Raw genomic sequence first — 25,488 nt, 5'->3', positions numbered from 1 at the left:
TAAATTCCAGGTAGGTGCTTATTTGTATACATTTTTATGTCAGAATGACTGAAATACAGAGATGCTGCATAAAAGTTTCAGAGAAGATCACCAAATCCCACCCCCATTTTTACAGGCCCCTCCTCCTCTCATTTGTGGGCCTTATTTGTTTCTGTCTAGGGTTCAGAGGACCTCGCAAAATGGGATAAATCAATAGCAACCTGTGGGCAGCTCCCTACACACATGCAATCAGACACGCTTTTTTGTTCCAGCCAGGTCCTGAATTGCCCTCTTGATCTTGCTTTTCTGAAAAGCACATTCTGAAAGGAAAGGTCATGCTAAGAAAAAATAATTTCACACTTGGCTGGCAAATGGCTGCTTTCTAATGCGAATGTCTCTCATTGGAGCAAGTGTTTGACTACTTTCCGCTGTGCCCCCATATGCTGTTAGTGAAGGCATAAATTTGTGTATGTATGATAGTAAATGAGCTTCCAGTTATACGATAGGATATTGTGCTGAATTCAGCACAAATAAAAGCAGAAAAAAATGCATTAACTGTGAAATCCAAAAAAGAGAGGCACTAATAAAGGGTTCCTTCGTTATAGGGGCTTTAATAAAGTGAGATAGATGTCACTTATGTCAAGGGATCTACATGTGGCTCAGATGGAAAATGCAGGGCAAAAAAATACCAGAAAACATTTTTAGTTTTGAGAGATTTATCTAAAGGAAAGTCTGAATAAGAGAGAGAGGTTAAAGGCGTTGGTCTGCATTAAAATGCTGTGGAGGGATTTAACAGGCTGGGAAGTGAATTTCTGCTTAGTCCACATCTTGTCTTCTATAGGAGCTGCAGGTTGTGCCTGTGTTATGATGATGAAAGTACTAATTTATAAACTTGCTCCTGATGTAGGATCTGGTAGAGAGTCTGTGAACGCCTGTGTGACAAGAGAACACGCACATTTGTACCAGACGTGACACAAATTGGGTAACTCCCTCTCTCTATTTTTATGCGCGCACGCACACATGCAGAAAAATTTGTCTCTTGCTGTGTGAATAATTCCATTGTTACAAAATATACAGTTATCAGGTAGCAAGTAGAAACTTAAAAAAAAAAAATCCCATTTTATATTAACAGCTGAAGCTGGAAAGAGGCACTTGGGTGCATTCTTGCGTTTGCTGGGCTGTTGCACATTTCTTTCCAAATAATCCTAATTTGATCTTTTTTTGTGTTGAAGAGACTTGATCTTCACATGTGAAAAGGAAAATAATTGTCAGAATGATGTATAGAATTCATATTAGCAGTGTTGGTCCTAGGAATTTCAAAAGACAGCATGGGTGAGGTAATATATTTTCTTCAAGTATTTGCACATGTCCATTCCACTGTAGGTATGTGTGCACTCCATGCACAGTTGTCAGGGAACTTTTTTCTCTCAACAGTACCTGTTGGGCTGGCCTGTGTGCCCTCTGCCATTACATGAGGCATCGTGTAGGTATACGAGCGTGGTGCTATCCCCAATGTCCTTCAGTTCCTTCTTAACACCGGTGACTTTTGTTAGAGCAGTTTGACTACTTGTGCCTAGTTCTTCCCTTGCTCCCTTGTATATATTCCCTGTTACTACTGGAAATGAGTTAGCTAGTTAAAGTTAGTTGAGTTAGATTTTAATGCTGGGTTTTAGTTTTTAGGTCTTTTTGATTAAAATTAATCTTTTGGTATCAGAACGATGCCTCACTCTCTGGGGTTTAATTCCTGCCAGTCTTGCAACAAGCCTGTGCCGGTCAATGACCCGCATCCATCTTGCCTAAAATGTTTGGGAGAATCTCATAGCAGTGACAAATGTCACGTTTGTAAAGGTTTTAAGCCCCACTCAAAGATAGAGCGGCCAGGCTCAAGTGTCTGCTTATGGGGGTAACACTTCGCCCTGTATCAGAGCTGGCACTTGTGGAGAGTGCCACAAATACCTTGGCCTCAATACAGAATGCCGCGCCAGAGATATGTGAGGCTCCTTGATCCCTTTCGCCGGCGCCGAAGAAAAGACACAGGCCCTCCTCAGTTCTTTGGTGCCAAAACCTGCTAGAAGATGTTCAGGGGAGAAGCTCCCCCAGAGCACTCAGTGGCTAAGAAAAAGGGATCACTGCCTCCAGAACCTGTGCCAGGTCTGTCAGAGCCATCCCCTGAAAGATCCTTGTGTCCTGTTTGTCAGACACCTTTTAACTATTCCCTAAAACGCCACACAGCATGTTTCCTCTGACGGCTACAGACACTGCATCATCACAAAGAAATTCTGCCTCCAAAAGATAAACAAAAGTGCTGCACACAATACATTAGTCCCTCCCATAGGCAATAAGTTATTTCTGTAGTTTACATGGTAGCAGTCTGGGTAGGGATCTGATTTGCAGGTCTAGGGTTCAAATCTGCTGATGCCCCATATTGGAGCCTCATATTGTTTCATGTGACAGAATTCCTCTTTTCCTTTTTTTAAAAACTAGTTTATTCATACAATGAGAAAATAATAATCTTTTAAATCAGGCTTTATACTGAGAAATCATCACAGTCTATTATTTGTGGCATCATGTGCAGCAAAGGTGTTCCATCATTTGACCATTTTTCACACATTTCAGTGGCTTGACTCTCACATTAGAAGGACTGAAGGTTGAGAGAGAAACTGCCTGTGGCTTCAGTCTCATGGGGAGGATGGCAAATGGCAGCCATCTTTACTAGGAACATGAATATATGTTCCAAATTAGCTCTCAGTGAGTGTTAACTATTTGGAAAGTGTGATGATAAATTAGCTCTTTCTTAGTAAAATAGGTCTGGGAGGGGGAAGAGGGTCAGGCTCCAGAAAATATTTTCATAATAGTCCCATTTGAAATTAATCTAAATAATAAGTTTAGTTGAAAATTCCCAAAATATTCAGACTTTACCCTCAGAGTGTGCTGTGAATTTGGGGAAAATGTTATCCTAAAAAAGAGGGTGAATCCTTTTAAGTGTGAAAAGTAACTGGACCTAACAGTAGTGAGCACACCAAAGGAAAAGATGATCCCTGCTCCAAATGGCTACAATCGAATTAATCTTTTCAGTAAACTGTAGCTTCAGCACATTAAACTATTACTGCAATTCAGTGCAGCGTGTAACACCATCACAATTGGCATGACCGAAATGAAAATCAAATATCTTGATATTTCCTTTGCCAAGCTTTGCTTCTTGTTTCCGCAATCAGGGCCATGTATGACATAATGTAGCAATTTTACCTTCAGTGGAAAATATAGCTAGATCAGCTTCCAGTCTGTTAGTCTGACAAAACCAAACTTTAAAAGGTTAACTGCCCTTATGAAATGCCCTTGCATTATTTGTGCATTTTCTTTTGGACTTGCTAGTTTACGTAGCTGGAGAACTTTGTTTAGACACTCAGTACAATCCTTTCAGTTCAAGTACTTTTTTTGTTCTCAATAAGACATTTCATGTGGTGGTTTTGTTTTTATAGCAATCACATTAAGAGAATCTGTGTAATTGGTATATAAAAAATACCCTAATTTAGTATCTCATTTCAAACAGAGTAATTGAGAATGTGCTTAGAAATCAGCATCCTGGCTTTGCTATTCCTCAAACAACTTGCAACTATTTCTTCAGGCATATTTGCACCAGGCTGTGATATTTTGCATTTGTGTTTTGTAGACAAGGAAGAGGTGTCCTCACAGACAGGGTTATATTAAGAAAAAGAAATAATCTGCATGGTGTATGTGTTAATCCTTTTTATTTTGAGCTTCTTCAGGATAGGATCACGTTTTTATATCAGAGAAAACATGTGAAGCACACATTCATAGTCTCAGGAGAGCACCTTTGGCAGGGTGAATACTAATGTTCTGGGGCATTTAAGATAGCTACAGCTTGAATTTTTTATTGATCTCTAATGGGGGGGGGGGAGTTAAATTGCAGTTAAACTTCCAAGCCTGGCATTTTACAGGGTTTTTTATCCCCAACTCCTAATAGAAAGATTACATCTTTCTCAGAAAGAACTATGGCAGGAAGAAGCTTTGGTGCATTAGCTTAGGTTTTAATCTGTGGCCTCCTGAAATTTTGGTTTGGGGGACAAAGCAAATGGAAAAACAAGAAAGGGGCAGTCTTTCCTCTCCCTTTTTGCTTTCTCTCAGCCCCACCCCAAAAATGGGTGTTTTATGCCTGTGGATCTAGCCTGAAGGGTTGAGATCCCTTTCCTGGCAGCTCCAATACTAGGGACCAGCATTTGGCAGAGCTGTACTAGGGAGGCTTACACAGCCACTGCCTGTGCCATGCTTGATTCTCATCAATGCCCATCTAGTCTTCATTTTTAGAAATGCTACAACTCACCCAAAGTGCCTGATTGTGGGGATGGAAGGAGGAGAGAGACTGTCAGTACTCAATGATTCTCTCACAACTGTCTTTCATTAATGGCCAGATTGGGCACAGGTGAGTGCCTTTGCTATCGAGAGGCTCATTATATAGTTGGGCATGAGTGGTTGAGTGGAGCTTTCAGTTGCTGTCTGAAACAGTGTTTGTCTTTGAGTACATGTCAGTGTGGATCCCACTGTAGATATGCAGGCGCCCAAGATCAGACTTTTGAATAGCAGCATCTGTTAGGGCTGCACATACAGCCTTGTGCTGCCTCATACTCTCATAGGAATACATAAAGGACAGGACAGTTGTGACTCTCCCTCAGTTCCTCTTTACCACCTACGGCAATGAGATAGAACCTGGTGTGTGTTTGACCTTCTAGTTCTTAGCTTTGACTAAATTTCTTCAAACTGCTCAAAACTTCAAGCACACTTCTAATTCTCTGAGCGATGACAGCTGTGAATGCTATCATCCCATATAAACTGAACGTTTATGGTCAGACTCTCCTGAAAGCTTCAATACAGATCCTCCACCCTTACCTCCTGTACAGGGCTTCTCAACATGGCAAATCCAAAATCAGTAATCTTCAAGCCCTGAGCGTCCTGCAATGGACTTCCATTGAAAGGTGGACACAGCAAGTGCCTCTGCAGCTTAAGAGAGTCCCATTATCCTTTCATTCTCTGCAAGAATGCATAAGTCACAAGACATGTGGTTGCTCCCAGAGATGAAAGTCTCTTCAGGTCCTGAGGAGATGCACTCCAGAGTTTTGGTAACAGACAAGCTAGCTTCCTCTAGCACCATGTCTAGCAGACAAGTGATATCAAAGACCAGTGGAGAGAAGATGGTGCTAAGTAAAGACACCTGAGGATTTAAGTGATCTGTACTTGTGAGAAGACATGGAGCTCTGCCTGGAGTCTGTCTCTGTTTGGAGCAGCCCCTCTGAGTACCATAGGTCAGCGGTTCTCAACTGGGAGTCCACAGTGCCCTGGGGGGGCCACAAGCCCTTTCAGGGGGACCCATCGGGCCCCATGGCTGCAGCCCCAGCACCCCCTGCGGAACTAAAGCCGGGAGCCCTGGTGCTCCAGATGGAGCAGAATCCCTGAGCCCATGGACAGACATGGGGGGGCATTGCCCCACCAAACTGCAGTGCCTTACTCAGAGCAGGGAAGTCCTGGGAGTAGCTCCACACACACACACCCCACTGCCGCCTCCTCCTCCTTCTCCCCCCGAGGTCCTACCCCTTGGCCAGGTCAGAGACGGGAAGCTGGAGCTGGGCCATGCAGAGAGCTACTGCTCTGGCTGGTGCCATGCAGGGGGCAGGCACAGCATTCCCCTGTAATCTGCTGGTGCCCAGGGTTGTGGCTGCTCCTCAGCTCCCAGCCCCCTTTGACTGCTCACACATCTAGTAAGGGGTGCCTGGGCCGGGGGACCCAGTTCCGGGGTGGCAGAGCTCTCGGGGAGCTGCAACTGTAAGGGGACCCAGCACACAGCCCCTAGCTTACCCCCTCCCTGCACCCTGAGTTACCCTTGTGTTTGCACACAGCCCCTGGCTAAGCCCTCTCTGCATCCTGAGCTCCACCACTGTTCGCACACACTTCCTAGCTAACTCTTCCCTGCACCCTGAGCCAGTGGTGAGCTGGAGCCGGTTCCCAAGAACCAGTTGCTAAAATTAAACCTCTGTGGAGAACTGGTTGTTCAAGGGCCAGTGAGTGGGCAAAGAACTCCGGTTCGCAGGCCAGACCATCCTGTTGCTCTCAGGATTCCCAGCTGGGGAGTCTGAGGCTCCCCTGGCCCTTCCCCCGCTTCCCCCCAGCTGCAGTGTGGCCAGCTGCCGACATCAACTGGGTAGCTCAGCTGAGGTCGGGAGGAGTCCTGCTGCCACTTTTTGAGCAGCCCAGCAAGGTGTGTGTGGGCGGGGGGCTGCTGAAAGCTCCAGGGCTGGCTGGAGGGGAGGGGGCAAGTGGGGCAATTGGCCCAGGCCCCTGGCCCCACGAGGATGTCTCCTCCCAGCCCTCCCCCCTCGCCCGCAGAGATGCAGCATGCCCAGCAGCTGGGCAGCTCAGCTGAGCTCCTGAGTCATCCTGCTGCTTTGAGCTGCCGGCAAAGTAATGGGGGAGGGGGCTGCAAGTTCTAGGGCCGCTGGAGGGGCAAGTGGGGCAATTTTCCCCTGGGCCTGCAGGGGCCCCCGGCCCCAGGGGTATGTCTCCCCCTGCCTCGGCCCCTCCCCCGCTCTCCCTCTTTAAATCAGAACTTTACATAGGGAACTGGTTAAGATTTTGGCAGCTCATCACTGCCTTGAGCTGCCCCCCTGTCCACACACAGCCCCTAGCTAACCCCTTCCCTGCACCCTGAGCTAACCCCTGTCCGCACACAGCCCCAGCCAACCACCCTGCCCGCTCTTTCATATTTTTTGTTACACCTCCCCAGACACCCGCTCCCCCAGACAGGCTGGGTGGCCTGCTGTGGTGAGTAAAGGTTGAATGATCTCTCCCTCTGCGGTCCCCACTGTGCAGAAGTGGCCTGAGCCCCTCCAGGACCGGCCCTGCCCCCGCCCCCGCCCCGCTGGAAAATAGAAGTCAAATTACACCTATGCCTAAAGGCCCTCTCCTTTCCTTCCTTCCTATCTGTCTTTCCCTCCCTCCCTGAGTCCTGCCGCCTTTATAGGAAGGGGGGGCTCAGAAATGCAGAGGTTGACACACCCTACTGTAGATGTCACTGTAGTGTTCAGTGCCAATGCTGTCTGTTGCACCAGTGAGTTGGCTTCAGTGAGTTGGATCGTATATTCTCTTGAAACTCACTGAGCTTCTCCAGTCAGTACAGCAGGGGTTAGCAAACTATGGGCTGGGGGCCGCATTCCGCCCTCCAGACACTTTTTAATCCGGTCCTCAAGCTCCCGCCAGGGAGTGGGGTTGGGGGCTTCCCCCACTCTGTGCAACTCCTGGAAGCAGAGGCATGTCCCCCCTCCAGTTCCTATGCATAGGGACAGCCAGGGGGCTCCACACACTGCTCCCTCCCCCCCCAAGCGACAGGGCAGCGCTCACTGCCTGGCCGCGCCTCCACGTAGGAGCCAGAGTGGGGGACATGCTGCTGGTTCTGTGAGCTGCTTTAAGGTAAGTGCCTCCTGGAGCCTGCCCCCTTCCAGCACACCAACCCCCTGCTTCAGTCCCCTGAACCCCTCTGCACCCTCAACCCCTCATCCTCCAGCCCCACCCCCGAGCCCTCACCCCAACCCCAATTTCGTTAGCATTCATGACCTGCCATACAATTTCCATATCCAAATGTGGTCCTGGGGCCAAAAAGTTTTCCCAACCCTGCTGTACAGTATTGGGTCATTCATTTTGCTACCTTTCCCTTAAATCCATCTTTCTGGCTGCGGTAACCTCTGCATCGAAGGTCAGAGTGTTCCTGGTCCTTATGGCCAGACCTCCTTCTGAGTCCTTTTGGCGACAAGGTGTTTGAGATCACACCCTAGCTTTATCTCTAAGGTGATCTTGGAGTTTCACCTAAATCAGTCAGTTACCCTATCAGTCTTCCTCCTGAAGCAACACTTGACTCCAGGAAAGAAGAGGGTACATACCTAGGACATTTCCAGAGCCTTTCTCTGTTACCAAACCGTTCAGACTGTCTCCTCCTCTCTTTGTGGCTATCTGGGGCTCATCAAAAGGCCAGGCCATCTCATCAAAGGGAATCTCTAAGTGGCTCATGCAGTGCCTTTTCCCTCCAAATGCCAAGACACACTTCACTGGGGCACATGCAGTTTCTTTGGCCTACTTCAGAAACACAGGAGTAGGGAGAAGCTCACTGACTTTTGTCAAACATTGCCTTTGCATGACAGCCAGGTCTGATGCCAAGTTCAAAAGAGCTGGTACTTTCAGTTTTTGACTACTGCTGCTTTCCTCATTCCTACCATCCAGAGAGGATACTGCTTGCCAGCCACCTAGACTGGAAGAAAGGTTACTTATCCTAGGGTACGTCCAGACTACCTGCCGTATCGGCGGGTAGCAATCGATTTATCGGGGATCGATATATTGCGTCTTGTCTATACGCAATATAGCGATCCCCGAACACGCTCCCCATCGACTCCGGAACTCCACCAGAGCGAGCAGCGGTAGCAGAGTTGACAGGGGAGCCACGGCCATTGATCCCGCGCCGTGAGAATGGGAGATAAGTCAAAATAAGATACACCAACTTCAGCTATCCCCCTCAAATGTAGACCAGGCCCTACAGTAACTGGTTCTCTGAGATGTTGTAGTCGTGGATCCCATGACCTGCCTTCCATCCTTGGTGTTCAGAGTCCACAGTAAATGCCTTTGATTTGGGAGGGAACTCAGGGGTGGGGTGAGGGTCACTGCCTCCCTGGCCTTTATCTCCTTGTGCAGGAGCTTGTGGTGGCACTGGGCGCATGTTAGGCCTCAATGGACACTGATATTCTGTTGCCTGTGTGAAGTGCATGCACCTCTAAAGTGGGATCCAACACCTCAAAGAATTAGTTACTATCGGGTAAGCAACAGTTCTTTATACGATTCAGTCTGGCAAAGTGGAGGTTCCTGCCCTCATAGTAAGTTGTTGTGCTGCCTTTTGATGGCATCTAAGATATACTGATAAAGGTCATGGTATGTTCTGGGCATAAATCAAAGAACCTTAATATCGCTTTTATGGCTCCTGGTAAGCAGTAAAATCAACCCTAGAGATGGCGCAAACTGGGCAACTTTTTATATATACACAGGCAAAAAGATTGATTAAAAACATGTGCATCTGTCGCCACTTGTAAATCTACAGATCACATGCTATGTGAATAATTATTGTTTCACAGCCTGCTTAGGTTTTTAATGCATTGAGCATAATAGCTGTTTTATAGGCAATGCAAAGAGGAAGAGAATTGCTCCTCCAGGGGATAAAAAAGTTACTTAGATTTTGCCCCCATAGAAGCAACCACAGTGCTAGAGTGCTTTGACAAGCAAGTGGCCATTTGTTCAATGACAGACTTGGTGCTAATTTCCCCTGTGTCTGCTCCTGTTTGTCTGTGTGTGCTGGGGATGAAAGCAGCAGATCAATGATTCTCAGACCCAGAGAGGAGTTCTGCTGGAAAAACGGCAAGTTCTCAGGAAAGAGTGAATTACCCTCTGGCATTTTGTTTTATTTAGCTGGTAAGCAACCCATTGAGCCAGAGCTCATTTACAGTGGTGCCCTGACAGACTGCAGCAGGGATGCTGAATTACCAGTCATTCACAATACAAACAAGAATCATTCACAACCTACAATCTTGCACTTATCAGCTCCAGCCCTTTGTACTAGACATTTGATATCTGTTTATGTTCCTTCCTTGTCTCCAAAAATTAGTCAGATATCTCAAAGTAATCTAGTTGTCAGGCATTTGAGTCTCTACATTGTTTCTGTATATGTTTATCAAAGATTTTCCTTAATGACATAAGTGTTCTTGTGATTTGGTATAATGTTCTGATGCTTTATATTGAGAAGTTGTGGCATTCTCAGACAGCGCCAATATCAAGACCATCCTCATATCCAGTGTAAGAATTGAAATGGGGACTTTATAGTTCTTTTTAGGGCATATTTTCTATACAAGTGCTTTGACTTAGAGGGTCACATGTGAGATGCTATCAAGAGTTCTTGCTAATCCTGTAATGGACACCATCCAGGGATGATCAAATCCATTTGTAATGCAGTAGTCCAGTGGTTTACCAAAGAGCAACTATTGTTAGGTAACTAGCTTTTTATGTTGAATAATATACCAGTTTTCTCTCCCTTTGTTTCAAAGCTTGTGATCCTGTAGATTTCAAACCTCACGATGAGACAGTTTGTAGCCTAATCTTGCCATGTGCTAAATTAACAATATGTTCACCTCTGATGCTACAAAGTGCCAGCATCTACCAGTTTTACACACAGCTGGTTTAGGCTAGCTGTTTTCCTCAAACTCTCACACAGAATACAAGTGTGTAATGCACCTTTTGAAGTGGGGATATTCTGTTCACTGAGATTATTAAAAAAAATGCATGAAATGATGGGATAATTAAGCCAAATTCATCTGAGGATGGATAGCTTTTCTGAGATAGATCTTTCCGTTTATCTTGCTGCTTCTAATATCAGCTGCTTTTAGGCCAAGCAGTTTGGCAGTAAACACTACAATTGCTGGTATTGCATGGCTAGAAAAGAAGGGATGTGGGAAACCATTCTGAGAAGTGTGATTCTGCCTTTGATTTTTTTTTTCAGGGTTCTTCCTCCCTCCAGCAGTGATTTCTTTTAAATTATTGATAATCTCTCTCCTTTTTGTCTTTTTTTGGATCTTTCTCCCCTACCTTGTCTCCTGCCAAAGCATCTGAAGTGGGTGGACTTGAGTGTGTAGGAGACGGCAGGTCCACTTCCATGCAGAGCCTGCAATTTGGGAACTTTTTTTTCCTGGGGATCTACCAGGCTGGTGAAACAGGCCATATAAATAGACAACCGAGGTGTGCCTAGTTTGACTCTCTATACCAGTGGTTCTCAGCCTGTGGACCACTTACGGCCCAATCAGCACACAGCTGCAATATACATAGATAGATAGTGTGGATGCAGTTCCCGGAACACAGTGAGCTGCATATGCAGCCCACAGTGGTAAATAGGTTGAGAACCACTGCTCTATACATACCTAAGAGAGGTACCTACTTCACATCTCTCTAGCATCCTTCAGGCCAGAGCCCTTTGATTCTCTTCTCTTACTTTTGAACTGTTGTATTTTCTGACCCTTCTGATTTGTATGAGAAGCTGTTGTTGTCCTTCTATTTCATTTTCTATTTCAGATTTCTTGTCTGTTTAATTGGGTATGTTGCCTTAGTTGGAGGGTTTGGGGGTCATGTTAATTATTCAGTTCGTTTAGTTTAGGCACCAGAGACCTTTGTATACATACTGCCAAGAGATGAGTGATGATTATACTACTTGTCTTCTTCAGAGGCGTATTGTGACGATTAATTTGTGTTTGTAATTTACTTTCAAGATTTAAATGTCTGTGCAAACACTAAGGATTGTTGCTTCCTAATTCTTCAAGCTGATGTAATCTTTCAAAATAAGATTTCTGGCCAAAAAAGCCCAACAGAAATGGCAAGAGTTCAATTGCTTTGAAATCAGAAAAGTGTTTAATGTCTTTAAAATCAGTCCCCTACTCTATGCCCCTTCCAAAACTTCATTGCAGACTCTGATAGCTCCTCTTCTTTTTCAGGAATCCAATGTGCTCATCGCTGCTAACAGTCAGGGTACAATTAAGGTAAGTGATTTCCTGCATCTCCATTTTTAAATGCTTGAAACCATTCTTAGGGAGCAAGGTCATAACAACTCCGCAGCCAGGAGAAGCAGTTAGAAGAGGTCATCCCAGCTGTGGGTGTTTGTAGCTTAAGCGATGCATTTGCCTTTCGCACAAGCTGGAGAGGAGAATAAAGCAAACTGAAGGCAGAGAAGCCAAGTTAGGAGGCAGGTGTGGAAAAGATGGTGGCAACTGTCCAGCAGCTACTGTGCCGTTGCCAGTGCTCAGGGCTCTCTGCAGCATGAGAAAGAAACAGACATGGAGCGGGAAAGCTTGAAACATTTTGCAGTATGTTACCCTTGAGACTAGCCATGTAATGCTGTTGTGTTTTCACATATGATGTGTGTTCCTGTACTAACAAATAGGCTCCATGTTTCATTTGCCACGAAAGCCATTAGAGTTTTGTCATCAATCCAAAAGTGACTGTGGCTTTACTTTAAGTGCAAGACTTTAATTTAATGCTGTGCCGCTCACACAAACACACCTGCATATGCATTCATGTTTGCATGCTAATCTCTGTGGCTATGAGCCACGAATTGAGGAGGCTTTATCTTAACTCCTTGGTGTTAGCCCAGCGGTTCTCAAGCTGTGGGTTGCGACGCCATTTTAATAGGGTTGCCAGGGCCAGCATTATACTTGCTGGGACCAAGAGCTGAAGCCCAAGCTCCACCCCAATGCAGGGCTCAGGCTCCACCCCACTCCCAGGGTCATGTAGTAACTTTGTTGTCAGAAGGGGGTCGTGGTGCAAGGAAGTTTGAGAACCCCTGCAGTCCTCTGGCTACTACCACTGAGGTAGGGTGCCTTAATGAATCATGCTCAAATCCAAACTCTCAGCAATAAGAATTGATGTTCCAAATGATCACATGCTCCACTCACCTTTTTTGATTCCTAGTGCAGGAATCTGTGCCTACAGACAACAGCTTGTAAAACTTAACTGGCTGCCTCTTACATGAAGAGGGTAGTGTTCAACAATCCTTGAACTCGCTCAGAGAGCTTCCCTTCCCCACAGGGACTGTGTGTGGCATGACTGCTAATTAGAACTGCAAACTTACCTTTTAAACTTGAATTTAAAGTCAGATTTCTTAAAATGTCAAAATTTGAGCTCAGTCTCCAGCAAGATAGTAAACAGGACACTAGGTTGATAGCTGTGATTTGGTCTCCTGTTTTCAGGACCTCTCTCTTCACAAGCACTCTGTAAATGAGTCTATCCCTGGCACTTTATCACCAAATGGTGATGCTGATACTCTCTGCTTGTCGACCTTGTTGTTCCATGAACCTCAGAACTTGCACCCTTTCCACTTTCTGATTGTCAGAACTACACATCACAGGGCATACCACACAGGCTGGCCCCAGAGCATAATCGGCAACATTAGCCTCCATTGTCACGTAATCCCCTTAGCCCTAGAAGCTTGGTGCCTAAATGGCTTTGTAGTCAAGCTCTAGCCTTTTTCTTGTAATTGTTGATTAGTGTTTCACAATCCATTTTCAAACTTGCCCAGAGGTTTCCACCCCTGGAGAGACCTGGGTTCTTTTCCCTTCTGTGCAACCAAGTCACTGTGACCACTCTAGTTCTTTGGCAAAACCTGACTGGACTTAATAATCCTGGTATTTTTATGTTACAAACAAAAAACAAGGGAACAGAATAGGAAAAATTTCACCTCTCAGTTCATTCTTATTAATCAGAAAGAAGCCCCTACCCCAAAATGCCCCAGTGCTGTGTGTGGTTAGTTTTTTTTTTCTTTGCAGGGCATTTTTAACTGTTAGAGTATTCTGAGTTAGCTCCCTGGTAACACCTGCTGCCTTTTGCTCCTTGGTGATTCATTTAGTATGGTTGCAATTTGTTCATTACTTCAGTCACTTCCCTGTTAGTAAAATTGGTGACATGCATGGAGGCTTATGATATCCTTAAATGAATCCAGCAGCCGGGAAAAACTGGTTGTAAAGAAGAGATTTTGCACATACACCTAGCTTGTTAATAAATGAAGATGTGAAGAGAAATGTGTAAACAGTGACAGATATTAGAATTCTGGTGTTGCCTTTTTTAAGTGGTGGTCAGTGGGATGGGACCAGGTTTTTGTTTAGTTTTGGTTTGGTTTGCTTTTTTTAGGTTTAGGAAGAATTAATAGGAACTCCACTGGTTGCTCAGCAGATGAGTACCCACGCAGCTCTGTAGAGTGTGCAAATTGTATCCTGCTGGGGGAAGTCTTGCGTTCCAGGACCCCAGATCATGGTGCTATCAGATCTTGGAAGAGTTAGTTCATGCACGTCTGAACAAAAGGGTGTGCTGTCTTCATCAGTGCACCAGGAAGACACCAGATTGAAAGTGCTCATTAGGAGCAAAGAAGATAAGAGGTGATTGGACAGTCTTGCATCATGTCGTGATATATCAAAACATAATGCATGCCTTTCGTTTTTTAAAATGGCGTACAAGGCCATGCAAGACACTACTGTATGCTGATGAACAGAGAGTAAGGGCGGCAGAGAAAGGTCAGCTCACCTCCTAGTGATGTAGGAGATAATGAACACAGTAAATCCCTGTTCTAATTGCTTCTTTGCTCCCATTTTTTAACCAGGTACTGGAGCTGGTATGAAGTGTTTTCTCTCAAGGCGTGAGGTACTTGGTCCTGCTGACATGCTACAGCTTTCATTTGGAATCTTTAGTGGGGCAAGAAACTGAAACCACCTTGATATTCCTCTCCACAGCCATCATGTTTGGGGTTTTTTTTTCCATTTATGGATGCTATAGGACCTTTTGAAACACAGGGAACACCAGTGAACTGTCTGCCATCAAGGTTAACTCCACAGACTTTGCTGCTGCTTGTATGGTTGTCTAATTTTTATGATAGGGAAACAAATTCTTTTAAATAAAAGCAAATAACAAAAAGGAATAATAAAGATTATTGAGCCACAAGGTGAAGCTGGAAGATTCTCTCTTGTTGCATATGGGAACAGATTTACTTGGGAAGGGAGCTAACAGGACCACAGAAGGGCTGTACTATGGAATCACACACTTCTGGGTTACCTTACCTGGCTTTTCCTCCATCCCCACAAGGGAAAAAAAATCTCTTTAGCCTTACCTGAACATTGAAGCAGTTTGCTTTGAGAGCATAAGATGTATGTGGTTTAGTTGTGTTTTGGTTTTTTAGATGCATTCAGTGTTCATGAAAATTGCCAGGTTGACAGTTCTGGAGACTGAAGTCCTCCAGATACAACAGGAAGGTGGCAGCTTCCCTCTCCCCCTGCCAGTATGCCTCAACGCTGACCTGGAGGGACTGTTTGTAAGGATGGGGTCTTTCCGATTCTGTGCTCACAAAATCCTTGGTGCCTCTGCAGCTTGCCAACAAAAGAAGGGTACCAACTGTGACGTGGACATCTGTTGACTGCGAACTGGACTGACTCACTAAACTGTTTCTCAAAGGGCACCAAACTGCCATTAGCTAATGACTTCTTGCACTGCTCAGTGGGGCTGGATTTGAATCATTCAGCTAGAGGTGAAAGGCTCCAGATCCTGTTGCCAGAGCCCTGCTGTGTCATCCACTCTGCCACATGGCCTGTTGTTTGTCCCCAGTTCATATCGTGGGGAAGCCAAGCATTTTGAATGTTGTAATGAGGGGGGAATTTGATTGTAATGTGTTTCAAAGCCGTGATCCAGGAGCTTTATTTTTAATAACCAGGCATACACTTAATTGTACATATGGAGAGGGGGAATAAACCATGAAGCTGAGTGTTAAGTTGTTACTGTGTGAGGATTCAAGAAGAGACATCACATTATCATGCATGACAATAATAACAGAGCTGCAAGTACCACTACCCCAGTGTAAGTTTAAAGTTGAATTAGAAGGTATAGCGTTTTATCTGTTTCCACTCTCATCTGCCTGAAGAATTGCTGTGTGCATAGTGATACCAGATGGAAATGTTTTATTTACAAACATCTCACTTGAATTCACTTTGGTCCCACATTCAGCTTGTCCCTTTCAGTCTGGGAGTACCACATGGGTGCTGGGCTTCACTTGGTAGAAGGGAGAGCTTAACATTCCCTCACATCTCATTTGGGAACTAGAGTTGCCTGGCTATGAAAGGCATCCTAGCTCATCCAAAGATTAATGGCTTGGTTGGAGCTTCCTGGAAGGATGAGGTGTGAGATCCTTGTGACCCCAGTTCTAGGGACAGAGAGAGAGTGTAAAGGTGGGCTTGAGGTTAAAGCAAAAGACTGAGAGTTGAGCATTGTGAAGTTTAATACTGACTGCCATAGGTGTCCCAAGTGACATTTGGTGAGTCACTTAACTTCTTTGCATGCCAATGATATCCATTGCTGAGGGTGAGACGTGCTAGCCATAACTGATAGGAGTTGTGAGGTTTACTAGCGCTAATTTGCTTATAAAGTGCGTTGAAAATCCCAACTGGGAAGATGCTGTAGATGAACAAAATTACTATTGTCCTCCTTAGGATTGCATCTGGCAGGGAGGAGGAGATGATGGTCCTTGACTCCAAATGCAATTTGGATGTGGTTTCTCAAGTGTTTTGTTTTCTTCCCTGGCTTCAGGGGTGACTGAGCAGGGAGGAAGGAAGAGTGTTCAGCTGGGGAAGGACCAATCAGAACCAAGAGGGAGCATGACAGCAACTGCCCCACTTAAGGTGCCATCTTCAGGTCTCAGCCGTATGAGCTATGGGAATCAGCATGGCAGAAGGAAGTTCAAATGGCACCCCTGGCTGTGGGCATTTCCTCTGTCACAGGGTTGGTGCGTGTGAAATGCCCAGCAAAGCAGCAACTCTTGATTTTCATTTTGCTGCTTTTAAAAAAAACACAATTATTTTGCAGATGAGTAACTACTTCCAGATGCTTTTCCCAGACTCAGCTCTATCAGGGACACATTTTTTCATTGATTTCCCCAATTCAGTATCTTATCCCAGGTGGCTTTGCATAATTGTCAGCTGTAATGCCTTATATTTAGCAAAAGGGTTTTCTTGATGTCTGATTTGGTGGTTGGTGTGGCGGCCTTTGCTCTTAAGTTCAAAAGGTAGGAAACCTCTGTCATTTTGCAAGTGGATTTTCCCCAAGCTCCGTTTTGATGGGAGTGTTTTCACAAAATAGCTTTTTGGCACCTGCTGATTTTCTTTAAAGCGGTCGCCATCAGCAGTGCAAAACAATCTGTTGTTTTGAAGAAGTAAAACCCCTTCAATGCATTTGGACAGCAGGGAACGTAGGATCAGCATAGGTCAAAACTTGGTTGTACTTCACCCAGCTCTGTGCCCAAGCAGCCATTCTCGATAGGTGATATTACACTTCCCTTTCCCCTCCCACACATTGAAAATCTGTTGGGTTTTTTAATTGAAAATTGGTCTGATGAGGCGGAGATCTTAAAACGAGAAGCAAAATACATACCATGTATGCTCTGAGGCTACTTTGCGAATTAAATGGAAAACAGTTTAACTTTAAATTCCTTGTTTTTAAGTTTCCATTCCATTTAAATCAAGATAAATGCACATTCAGTGTCTGGCTCTAATTAGAAGCACAGTAATTTGTAAATGGAGTGATGCTGTTGCTTTCGGAAGATGTTCTCTGCTTTAATCCCTTTAATGTTCTTTTCTCCAGATAACCCTTCTATGTATACATGGCATATCATTATTTACTATAAGCTTTGTTAGCAGCATTTGGCTAAAGTTCTTTTGTATCTGTGGTATTGCAATCTGTTTCTAAAGCCCCTTCCTTCTCTGAGGTCTATAGCCTAGTTTGGTGTTATTAGGCCAAGGAGTAGATGTAAATGTTTGTATTATGGTAGCACCCAAGTGTCCCAGTTGGGACCCTTGTGCACGGTGCTGTATAGATAAAGAAAAGAGATGAGCCTTGTCAGGACTGAATCTGTAAATGTCTAGGCATACCTGAGATGCTGGAACAGCTCCCACACATGCCTTTTAGCCACAGTGCACTCTAGTACAGGCACTCCCTCTGGTAACTTTGTGTAGTAGTGTACAGCTGATAGTATAGACAGGGCTCAGGCATATAACCAGTGTGTCATGAAACCCTGTTAGGAAGTTACGGCATTGAGACAGAAATGCCTGAAGGCTGCCTATTCTAGCAAACAGGTATGCTATGTATACATGTATCACTAGTGTATACAAAGGATGTACTCTGTGCGTGTATATGCGCGCGCACACACATCTTTCAGCATATTGACAACAGTGGTGTATACATTTACCCACAGACATTCCAAAATAGGCTGTGGACTACCCCATCATAAAGAGTTGAACAGTTCAAATGCAAAAGGCTACCCTACTCCAATGAAATGCTGTGAAAGCAATCTAGAGCTCTATTGTTACACCTGGAAATCTGTTTGCTTTGTAGTCCCCTTTTTTGAAAAAGTAATAGTTTTGGGGAGCCCACTGAATTACTTTGACTATAAACTAACATGCATCCCCATAGATGGTGTGTTAGTAAATTCTCTCTCATAACAAGCAAAAAATTCAAAATCCTGTGCAGCAAGCCAGCCTCCTTTGTGGAATAAGTGAACATTCATTTACTAGTCAGAAGAAGGATGCTTCTGAGCTGAAAGAAGTTCGTTGCAAGAGGGAATGTGAAGTGATTGTCAAGGGGAAATGTCAATTAGTGACGATATGTCACGGCTCTTAGACCATGAGCGTGGACCAGATGTTAATGCTGGTGTTTTGCCACAAAGTGCAAGATCAATGTTTGTTTAGAGTAATTGTATTGAACTATGGAAGGTCCATAAAGACTGCAGCAAATTATCGGAAAGGAAATTCTCTTACTCTTCCATCAAATTTCTGTGCATACAAGCGCTCTTCTCTTCTTCCTCCCCTGCAGCCTCATCTCCTTTCACAGCACTAACAAATGCCCACCAGGATCTCCAATGGCCAAAGGGCAATGTATTCAATGTACTCTGGGTAGCTTGAGAAATCATTTGTTGTTTTGACCGCTTCTACTGAGCACTGTTGAGTATCTACACATGCACATAGTGGTATTAACGCGAATGTCCTGGCTGATTGCCAACTTGGGTAATTGTGTTCTGCCTACCTAAATTCTCCCTGCAGTTTCCAGTGAAGAACTTTAAGATAAAAGTCTTGTCTGGTGTTGCTGGAACAGAGTGACAGGTGTGTTCCACTGCGACACTGACTGTTTCAGCGGGGAGTAAATGATTCCTATAATAGTCTGTCTTAGAAAGTGCTTTGTTGTCCTTCAGGATAGAACATTATTACAGAAATGTGAAGGATGATTGTTTGGGTCTCTCTGTGTTTTGTACAATTCGTTGAATCCTTTATTTCCTTTATATTTTACATTTTTATTTTCCAGTTTGGTTTTACCTTAGACATATCAGGAGTATGGTCTTCTCTTCCTTGGCTTTGCTGAAGACCTGCTCCGAGGTATAAGGGCACTTATGATGAGTCCTTCATACCTTTAATTGAAGGGGCGAAGTTGTGGAATCTACAATGAAGGCTTTGTTCAAAATGTTAACTAAGCATTGGAGTGAAATAGGTTAGTTTGTCTAAAACTCTTGGGTTTGGCCTAAACATCCCTTCCCTGCTTTATTGCTCAGCTTTCACTTGTTTAGCCCTTGTGATGTTGCTGTATCTCTAGTTCACTACAATCCATTCTCCGAGCCTCCCCAAGACCTGAATTTCCAATGCAAGTCATTCAGGGGGAAAACTTGGGGAGTCGGGGGGACCTTGAGGCCTTTTCTTATGCATCATTTAAAAAAAAAAAGTCACAAGCCCTATGACTTATCCCTTGCTCGTCACCTTTTAACAGGTGTCAAGGGAAGGCGTATAGGCTGAAGGCCAGTTACATTCAGGCTTTGCCAAAATCCTCATCAGACCATGGAATATTTTATTACATGAATTCCACTCATCAGACCATTGCCACCCATGTAGCGTCTGATGTCCATGTGCACACTCAGCATAGTGAACAATCTGCTTTACCCAGTAGCCCTTCCTCCTGCTTGTGGTTTCTGTTTAAACACCCTCTATTGGGCAAGAACTACTCTAGTAGCTAGTTATTTAAAAACTCAGCCAGATCAGGGGCACGCACCAGCTCCTCTCCTCCCATAGTCTGATCAGTGGAGGTATGGGGGAAATAGTTTATCAAGATCATAGACAAACAATTTCCTCCCTGGACCACTGAGGGACACAAGATGTTTTGTGACTGTGTTAGTCCCCAAGGTTGTGCTTCTCTTCTGGTAGCCACAAGCCCAGAGTCTTCTAATCACTGTTATGACAATTTTTGGTGACAAGTAGAATGTCTGGGTTTATATATATATAATTTATTTTCTTCCCAGGTTTGTGAGGATGGAGAATTTAGAATCTCAGATTCAAACCATAGTTTCAGCTAAGCCTGGTTTTTTTTTAATCCCCCTTTTAAAAGGCTCACAATTGTTCCTGCCCTGCAGTCTCTTTTAGGGAGGTGATTAACCATGTATGCTGCTCCACTAGTTTGATTTCTCAAAGCTGGGCTTGAATTTGATTCCAGCACTTAAAACCTGGGTAACTTCAGTGAAATATGGGACATGCTGTGAGCATCTCTAACCCACTGTGCTTTCTTGGATCCTCTCTTGGGATCTTTTGTGTTCTCCTGCACGCTCCAACCTCACATTTCAACTTTTAAAGGGAGGCTGAATTAATCCACTAGTACCTGATGGCAGGAAAAGGGCTGGGGAGCCAGCAGTCATGTTAGTCTTCAAAAGGAAAATAATAGAGATTTTATAAAAATGTAAAGGCCATCCTTAGAATGCAGGAATAATAGCATGTGACCTCTAATATTAACCCAACTGTGCAAGCTAGCAAGTGCCTACTTGCTTGTACAAACCTCCGCTGCATTACCTCTCCATGCCTTGCTTGTCTTCCCCACTGCTCTCCATCCTAGTCCAGGAGAAGGCCAGACTACTTGGGTGTTGGGAGAAAAGCAACCCAAGTGTTGATAGTTTTGTGCAAATGTTAAGGGTTCCCATTTTGCTTTTGGGATTCTTTCCTATAAACCCAACAGATCGTTTCCTGTCTGAGTGATCTAATGGTCCATGTTCCTTCTGAGGGATGCTTTAAAATCAGTCTGTTCCATGGTAATGCTGAATTTAGAAATTACATTGAACCACATTTGCTATGGCTGGCCTTGGGAGGTGCACTTTGTTTCCCCACTGCCAGGCTGCTCCCTGGAGCAGATTCGATTCAAAGGAGGATTGATCACCTGCCTTCCATGGGCGATTCTCCCACAAGGGAGGTAGTTTAACTCCCACTGTCCCTCTGCATTGGATTGCACTTTCAGAAACCAGCATGACTGGGACTCGATCTAACACTGCATTTTACCATGCGTTAGTAACATGCTTTAAACATAGCAGTTCCCTGCCTGTGTTGTAATAGCATTGGTCTTCTCCATGTGGCTGGGAACAAATCACACTACGACTGTGACAGTGAATCCTGCTGTAGCCCAGATCACAGCCAGAGGTAGTTGGGGGCCTAGTCATCTGATAACTAGCAGAATTGCCTGGCGTGTCCCAGCAAGGCAAGTAGCAGCTCCTGCTTTTTCCCTTCACTGTTCTTTTGGCAACTAGTCTGCCCATTTCCACCACTGAATTAGCACTCCTCTGTTGCCTCTGGCCATAGAGCACATACTCTAGCTCAGGATGAATGAGACAGATGGTTTCCAAAGCAATGCCAGCGGAGAGGCTATGCCCTTGGTATGTGGTGGATGCAGTAAAGGCTCAACTGTTGAATGTGTCTTTCCTTCACGCATGTTTAACTTCTCTGATATAGCTCCCAGTGTCCCTCCCGAAGGCCTTGTTCATGCTGGCCGCAGAACCATACTAGTAACAACTGTATAGAACCCTGGCTATTGCCATGGGGGTCTCTAGCTCTAGCTCTCTGTCTGGTGTAGGAATGACTCACGCTGCTGGCTGAGGTTGGGAAGTGTAGTTAAATCCAATTCTGATGAAAGGTCCGTCGGCTCTCCCTACATTAAAAGTTCAAAGCATTGGGCCTTGGGGAGTATAATGGAGCTAGCTGAAGGTTCTAATTGCAGAGCAGACGTACCCTTAGTGACTCCTTAGCCTGGTGATTTCAAATCCATGCAATTCAGCCATGAGATTCCAAACCCAGGTTGTGGCATTGCAGTGCTGTGGCTGCTTAGGTATCTGACACAGAGCTTTATAGCGCTTTTGCCATGTGCTGTGCACTTTGAGTTGCCACACCCAGATCTGAGGGGTTCATAGAAATGACAGAAGGGATAAAGGTTTCAGAAGGGTAGCTATGTTAGTCTGTATCAGCAAAAAAAACAGGAGTACTTGTGGCACCTTAGAGACTAACAAATTGAGTCAGTTTATGCTCAAATAAATCACATGCTGTATCCACAGAGTGCCAAGGAAGGATTTTTTTCCCTAGTGTTCTCAGGTGTTCGGGCTCTCACCACTCCTCTGTGAAAGACTCTTCCACAATCTAACAGAGCTCCCTGTCAGCAGGAGGAGATGGATATGTCACTGCCTGGCTCTCAAAAGCAGCCTTTCTGGTAAGGCATTTCTCCTCCAAACAAGGTGAAGAAGAGAAGAAGAAAAAGGAATCTCCTTTGAGAACGTGAGCACCTGGGACAAAGCAGAGAAGGAAGAGAATCTTCCCACAATGCACTGCAGCAGTCATAGGAGCATCCCTTCAGCTAAATAAGGGATTAAGGTTAGTCTAACCAGGAGCTAACCAGCATAACAAACATTTACAAGACTTCCCTAAGTCCAGGTGAGCCAGGTAATTCGGCTTTAAGCAGGAGAGTGACATAACATGAACCATTTTGACCAATGAAAATAGTCCCTAGAAAACTTTCCTTTGGTAGAACTGCCACTCTTGTGTGTTTAAGAACTGTCTGCCCATCCTTGGCTTGTGGGCAGCAACAGCATGTTGGAGGGCGCTAGGCTGAGAGAGTGCCAGGGCTGAGCTGACCTTCTGGAGGGGGCACAGTGGACCCAGGCCAGCCCCCATGGTGGGAGTGGGGAGGGAGCATCGCCCCCAGTTCTGCTCTGGCCCTGCCCCCATCCCCAGCTTCTGCATAGCTCAACACCTGGGCTCGGCCACTGGCCCCCACTTCAGCTCCATCCCCGGCCTCTGGCCCCAGACCTACCCCTAGCTGCAGCACCAGCCTCGGCCCCCATCCCTGCCCCAGAAGCCATGGGCCTGCTCCCAGCCCCAGCTCCGGGGGAGTAGGGGGTGCAAACAGGAGTAAGGAGGGACGCAACCCTGACAAGTTTGTGGATCGGCACCAGTCCTCATGGGAGGTTGCTCCAGGATTAGTGGCAATGTGGGCAAAGGAGAGCTGGAGAAGGAGATGGGCCGTAGGGGTTGCGGGTGCAGAGCTCTGTGGCTACCCACACCCTCTTCCCTGAGAGTTCGGTCTCTGTGCTTCTATTGTGCCCCCCAGACTCCTCTGGCTGTGGTAACCCCTCCAGCATCCTGAATCTGGGCACTCCTGACATCATCGTTAACTGTGGCCACGTATTCAGCATGAGTCAGGGAGACTGACCGTGGCTCTGGCTCCACTACAGAGCTTACAGCGATGCAGCTGTGCTGCTGTAGCACTGCTAGTGCAGACAAGAGAGCTCTCCTGTGGATGTAATTACTCCAGCCCACAAACTGGTGTAACTTACTATGCTCGGGCTGTAGTGTATGTGTAGCCCATGAGATCTCAAGCAGGAGGGGCTGGAGGCAGATGCTGTTTGCAGTGTGGTTATACTTCATACGTAACGGCTAATGAAACGTTCCTAGCCAGCCATCGTGTGTGTGTGTGATGCCCAATGTCTCTGTTGAAGACTGGTTATCAGACACATGAAGGCTGGGGAAATTCCCCAGAGGAAAAGCAGGGCTGGTGGATACAGAGGCAGAGAAACGAGACAACCTGCAATGCAGTGTAGCCATAAATGCTCCTTTCCCTGTAGGCACATGTTATGCCCCCTGGATCCCACTGCTCAGAATAGCAGCTACAAGAGGGCGCGGAGAGGGGCTTTTGACCCATGGCAGGGCCTAGGTCCCTTGCACCCCCAGATATTTTTCATCCTTGCCTCTGAGACCGCCCAGCTGAGCAAAACTCCCAGGTTCCTAGATGGGACTGTTTCTCCCACTCACTTTATCTGCTCCACCCTCTACAGGAGGAACTGAGCTGTTCTCAGCCTCACCCTGACCCCTTGCGCTGGCCGTGTTGGGGCTTTGATGGAAGGGGCTGTGGCAGGTGGCACAAAGCGTGCTGGGAAGTGTGCAGCAGCGCCCAGAGTATGCACAACCGAGCAGTGAGCGGCGATGGTTTTGATGCTGCAGACGTCGTTCAACAGGAACGGAGCTGGGACCATGCCACTTCTGCCCCGAACTGCCATCAAACAGCCTGGCAACGCTTGGCCTTGCTGAGTTTGCATCAGCTGGCGCTGCATGTCCCGGTGCCAGTGCAGAATTATTCCCCACAGTACTCGCATTGCAGCTTAGCACCGTCCGTTTTACAGCTCTCAAACAATGAGGCTTCCACCACTTCCTGCTGGGAAAGGAGGCCTGACCCTCCGCCTGCATTTTCTTTTGCCTAATGTCATCCTATTACTTCTAATTATGCCAGCTGGGCTCTCCCTCAGCTCCTCCCAACCCTGGCCGTTGAGCCCCTTCAGACGCCTGTTCAGTGACTCTGCTCCTCCCCATCAGTCACCCTTTACTCCCTGGCTCTTCCCAGCAGTGGGGAATGTGGCCCTGGGGCCCATGTTGCTGCTCAGCAACAAGTACATGTCCTAATGCAAGCAGGGAACGGAAATGCCATGAGGTGAAAACCAGATGGAAGAGACAGAGGGCCGGACCCTCAGCTGGTCCGCACCATGGTGCCAGTTCCAATGCAGCATGGGTTTCCAGTGAGCAAAGGTTGTCACCATAGGACCTGATGTACTCAGATCCTGGGATGTGCTCGACCCCCGTTCTGCCACATGCCCGCCCCCACTCAAACCCTTCTCCTAAGCTCTCTCTCCACCCAATCCCCCCAGCGCCTCCTGAACGCTGCTGAACAGCTGATCTGCAGCAGGCAGGAGGTGCTGGATGGGAGGGGGAAGTGTTGATCTGTGAGGCTGCTGGTGGGTGCTGAGCACCCACTATTTTTTTTCCATGGGTGCTCCAGCTCACGGAATCAGCGCCTATGGTTGTCACCATCTGATGGCTGCTTGGTGGGTGGTCTATGAGATGAGTCCTGTTCTCCTGCTGGACAGATGTTTGCAATACCAAAATAGAGCTTTTCAGTGGAGCTAGGTGGATTCACCCAGCTGAGTGTCTGATCCTAAGATGGTGTCAGATGTTCGCTTTTGCATTTATTTCTCTTATTGTTGTAGTTGACTGAATTAAAATTTGCACTTGTAGGGAATACGGGGCATCATAACGCTTCCTGTGACCATTTTTTGCAGGGATCTGTTTCTGCCCTAGGAAACAAATGGATGTAAGCAGGAGTTACACACTCATCTCAGAGGAAAAGCGATACCTGCGGTTATACAGAGATGGGCGACCAGATGCAGAGGAGGTACGTGTCCGAGAAAACAGGCCAGAGATCGGAGTACAAATCCAAGACCTTGTTGCATATAATGATTTAGAATATTTAGTGATTGACAAAGACGTTCTAGGCACAGCCAGTTCAGGGAGTTTTAATTAAAACAAGAAGGCCTGGGTGGATGCCTGGAATCCTTGAGGTGGGGGAAAAGAGGATCTTCCAGTCCCTCGCAAGGCAACTGGGTTGTGTTTGGTGATAGCTGAAGCCACCGCGTACTAAGCAAGGCTGATCGGGTGAGGAGAGGAGCAGGAAGGCTGACTTCTTTCTGTCTCTGCCCCTTTCTTTGCGTGGTCATAGGCAGGGAGCTAACCC

The 25,488-nt window shown here is 46.0% G+C and overlaps 1 protein-coding gene across 1 annotated transcript in view; it reads left to right on the top strand.

The window, feature by feature from the left end:
• The window catches only part of COP1 (COP1 E3 ubiquitin ligase), a 200,083-nt gene extending 185,530 nt beyond the window's left edge, over positions 1–14,553 (top strand). Inside the window, exons 19-20 of the mRNA XM_050963165.1 lie at positions 11,556–11,600; positions 14,210–14,553. Of these exons, the coding sequence (XP_050819122.1) occupies positions 11,556–11,600; positions 14,210–14,227 (63 nt within the window). The 3' untranslated portion in view covers positions 14,228–14,553. The remainder of the gene's footprint in view (positions 1–11,555; positions 11,601–14,209) is intronic.
• Positions 14,554–25,488: the final 10,935 nt, after the last annotated feature.

This window comes from Gopherus flavomarginatus, chromosome 7 (genome assembly GCF_025201925.1).
Source record: "Gopherus flavomarginatus isolate rGopFla2 chromosome 7, rGopFla2.mat.asm, whole genome shotgun sequence".
Lineage (NCBI taxonomy): Eukaryota > Metazoa > Chordata > Testudines > Testudinidae > Gopherus > Gopherus flavomarginatus.
This window is presented reverse-complemented; position numbering and strand designations above follow the sequence as displayed.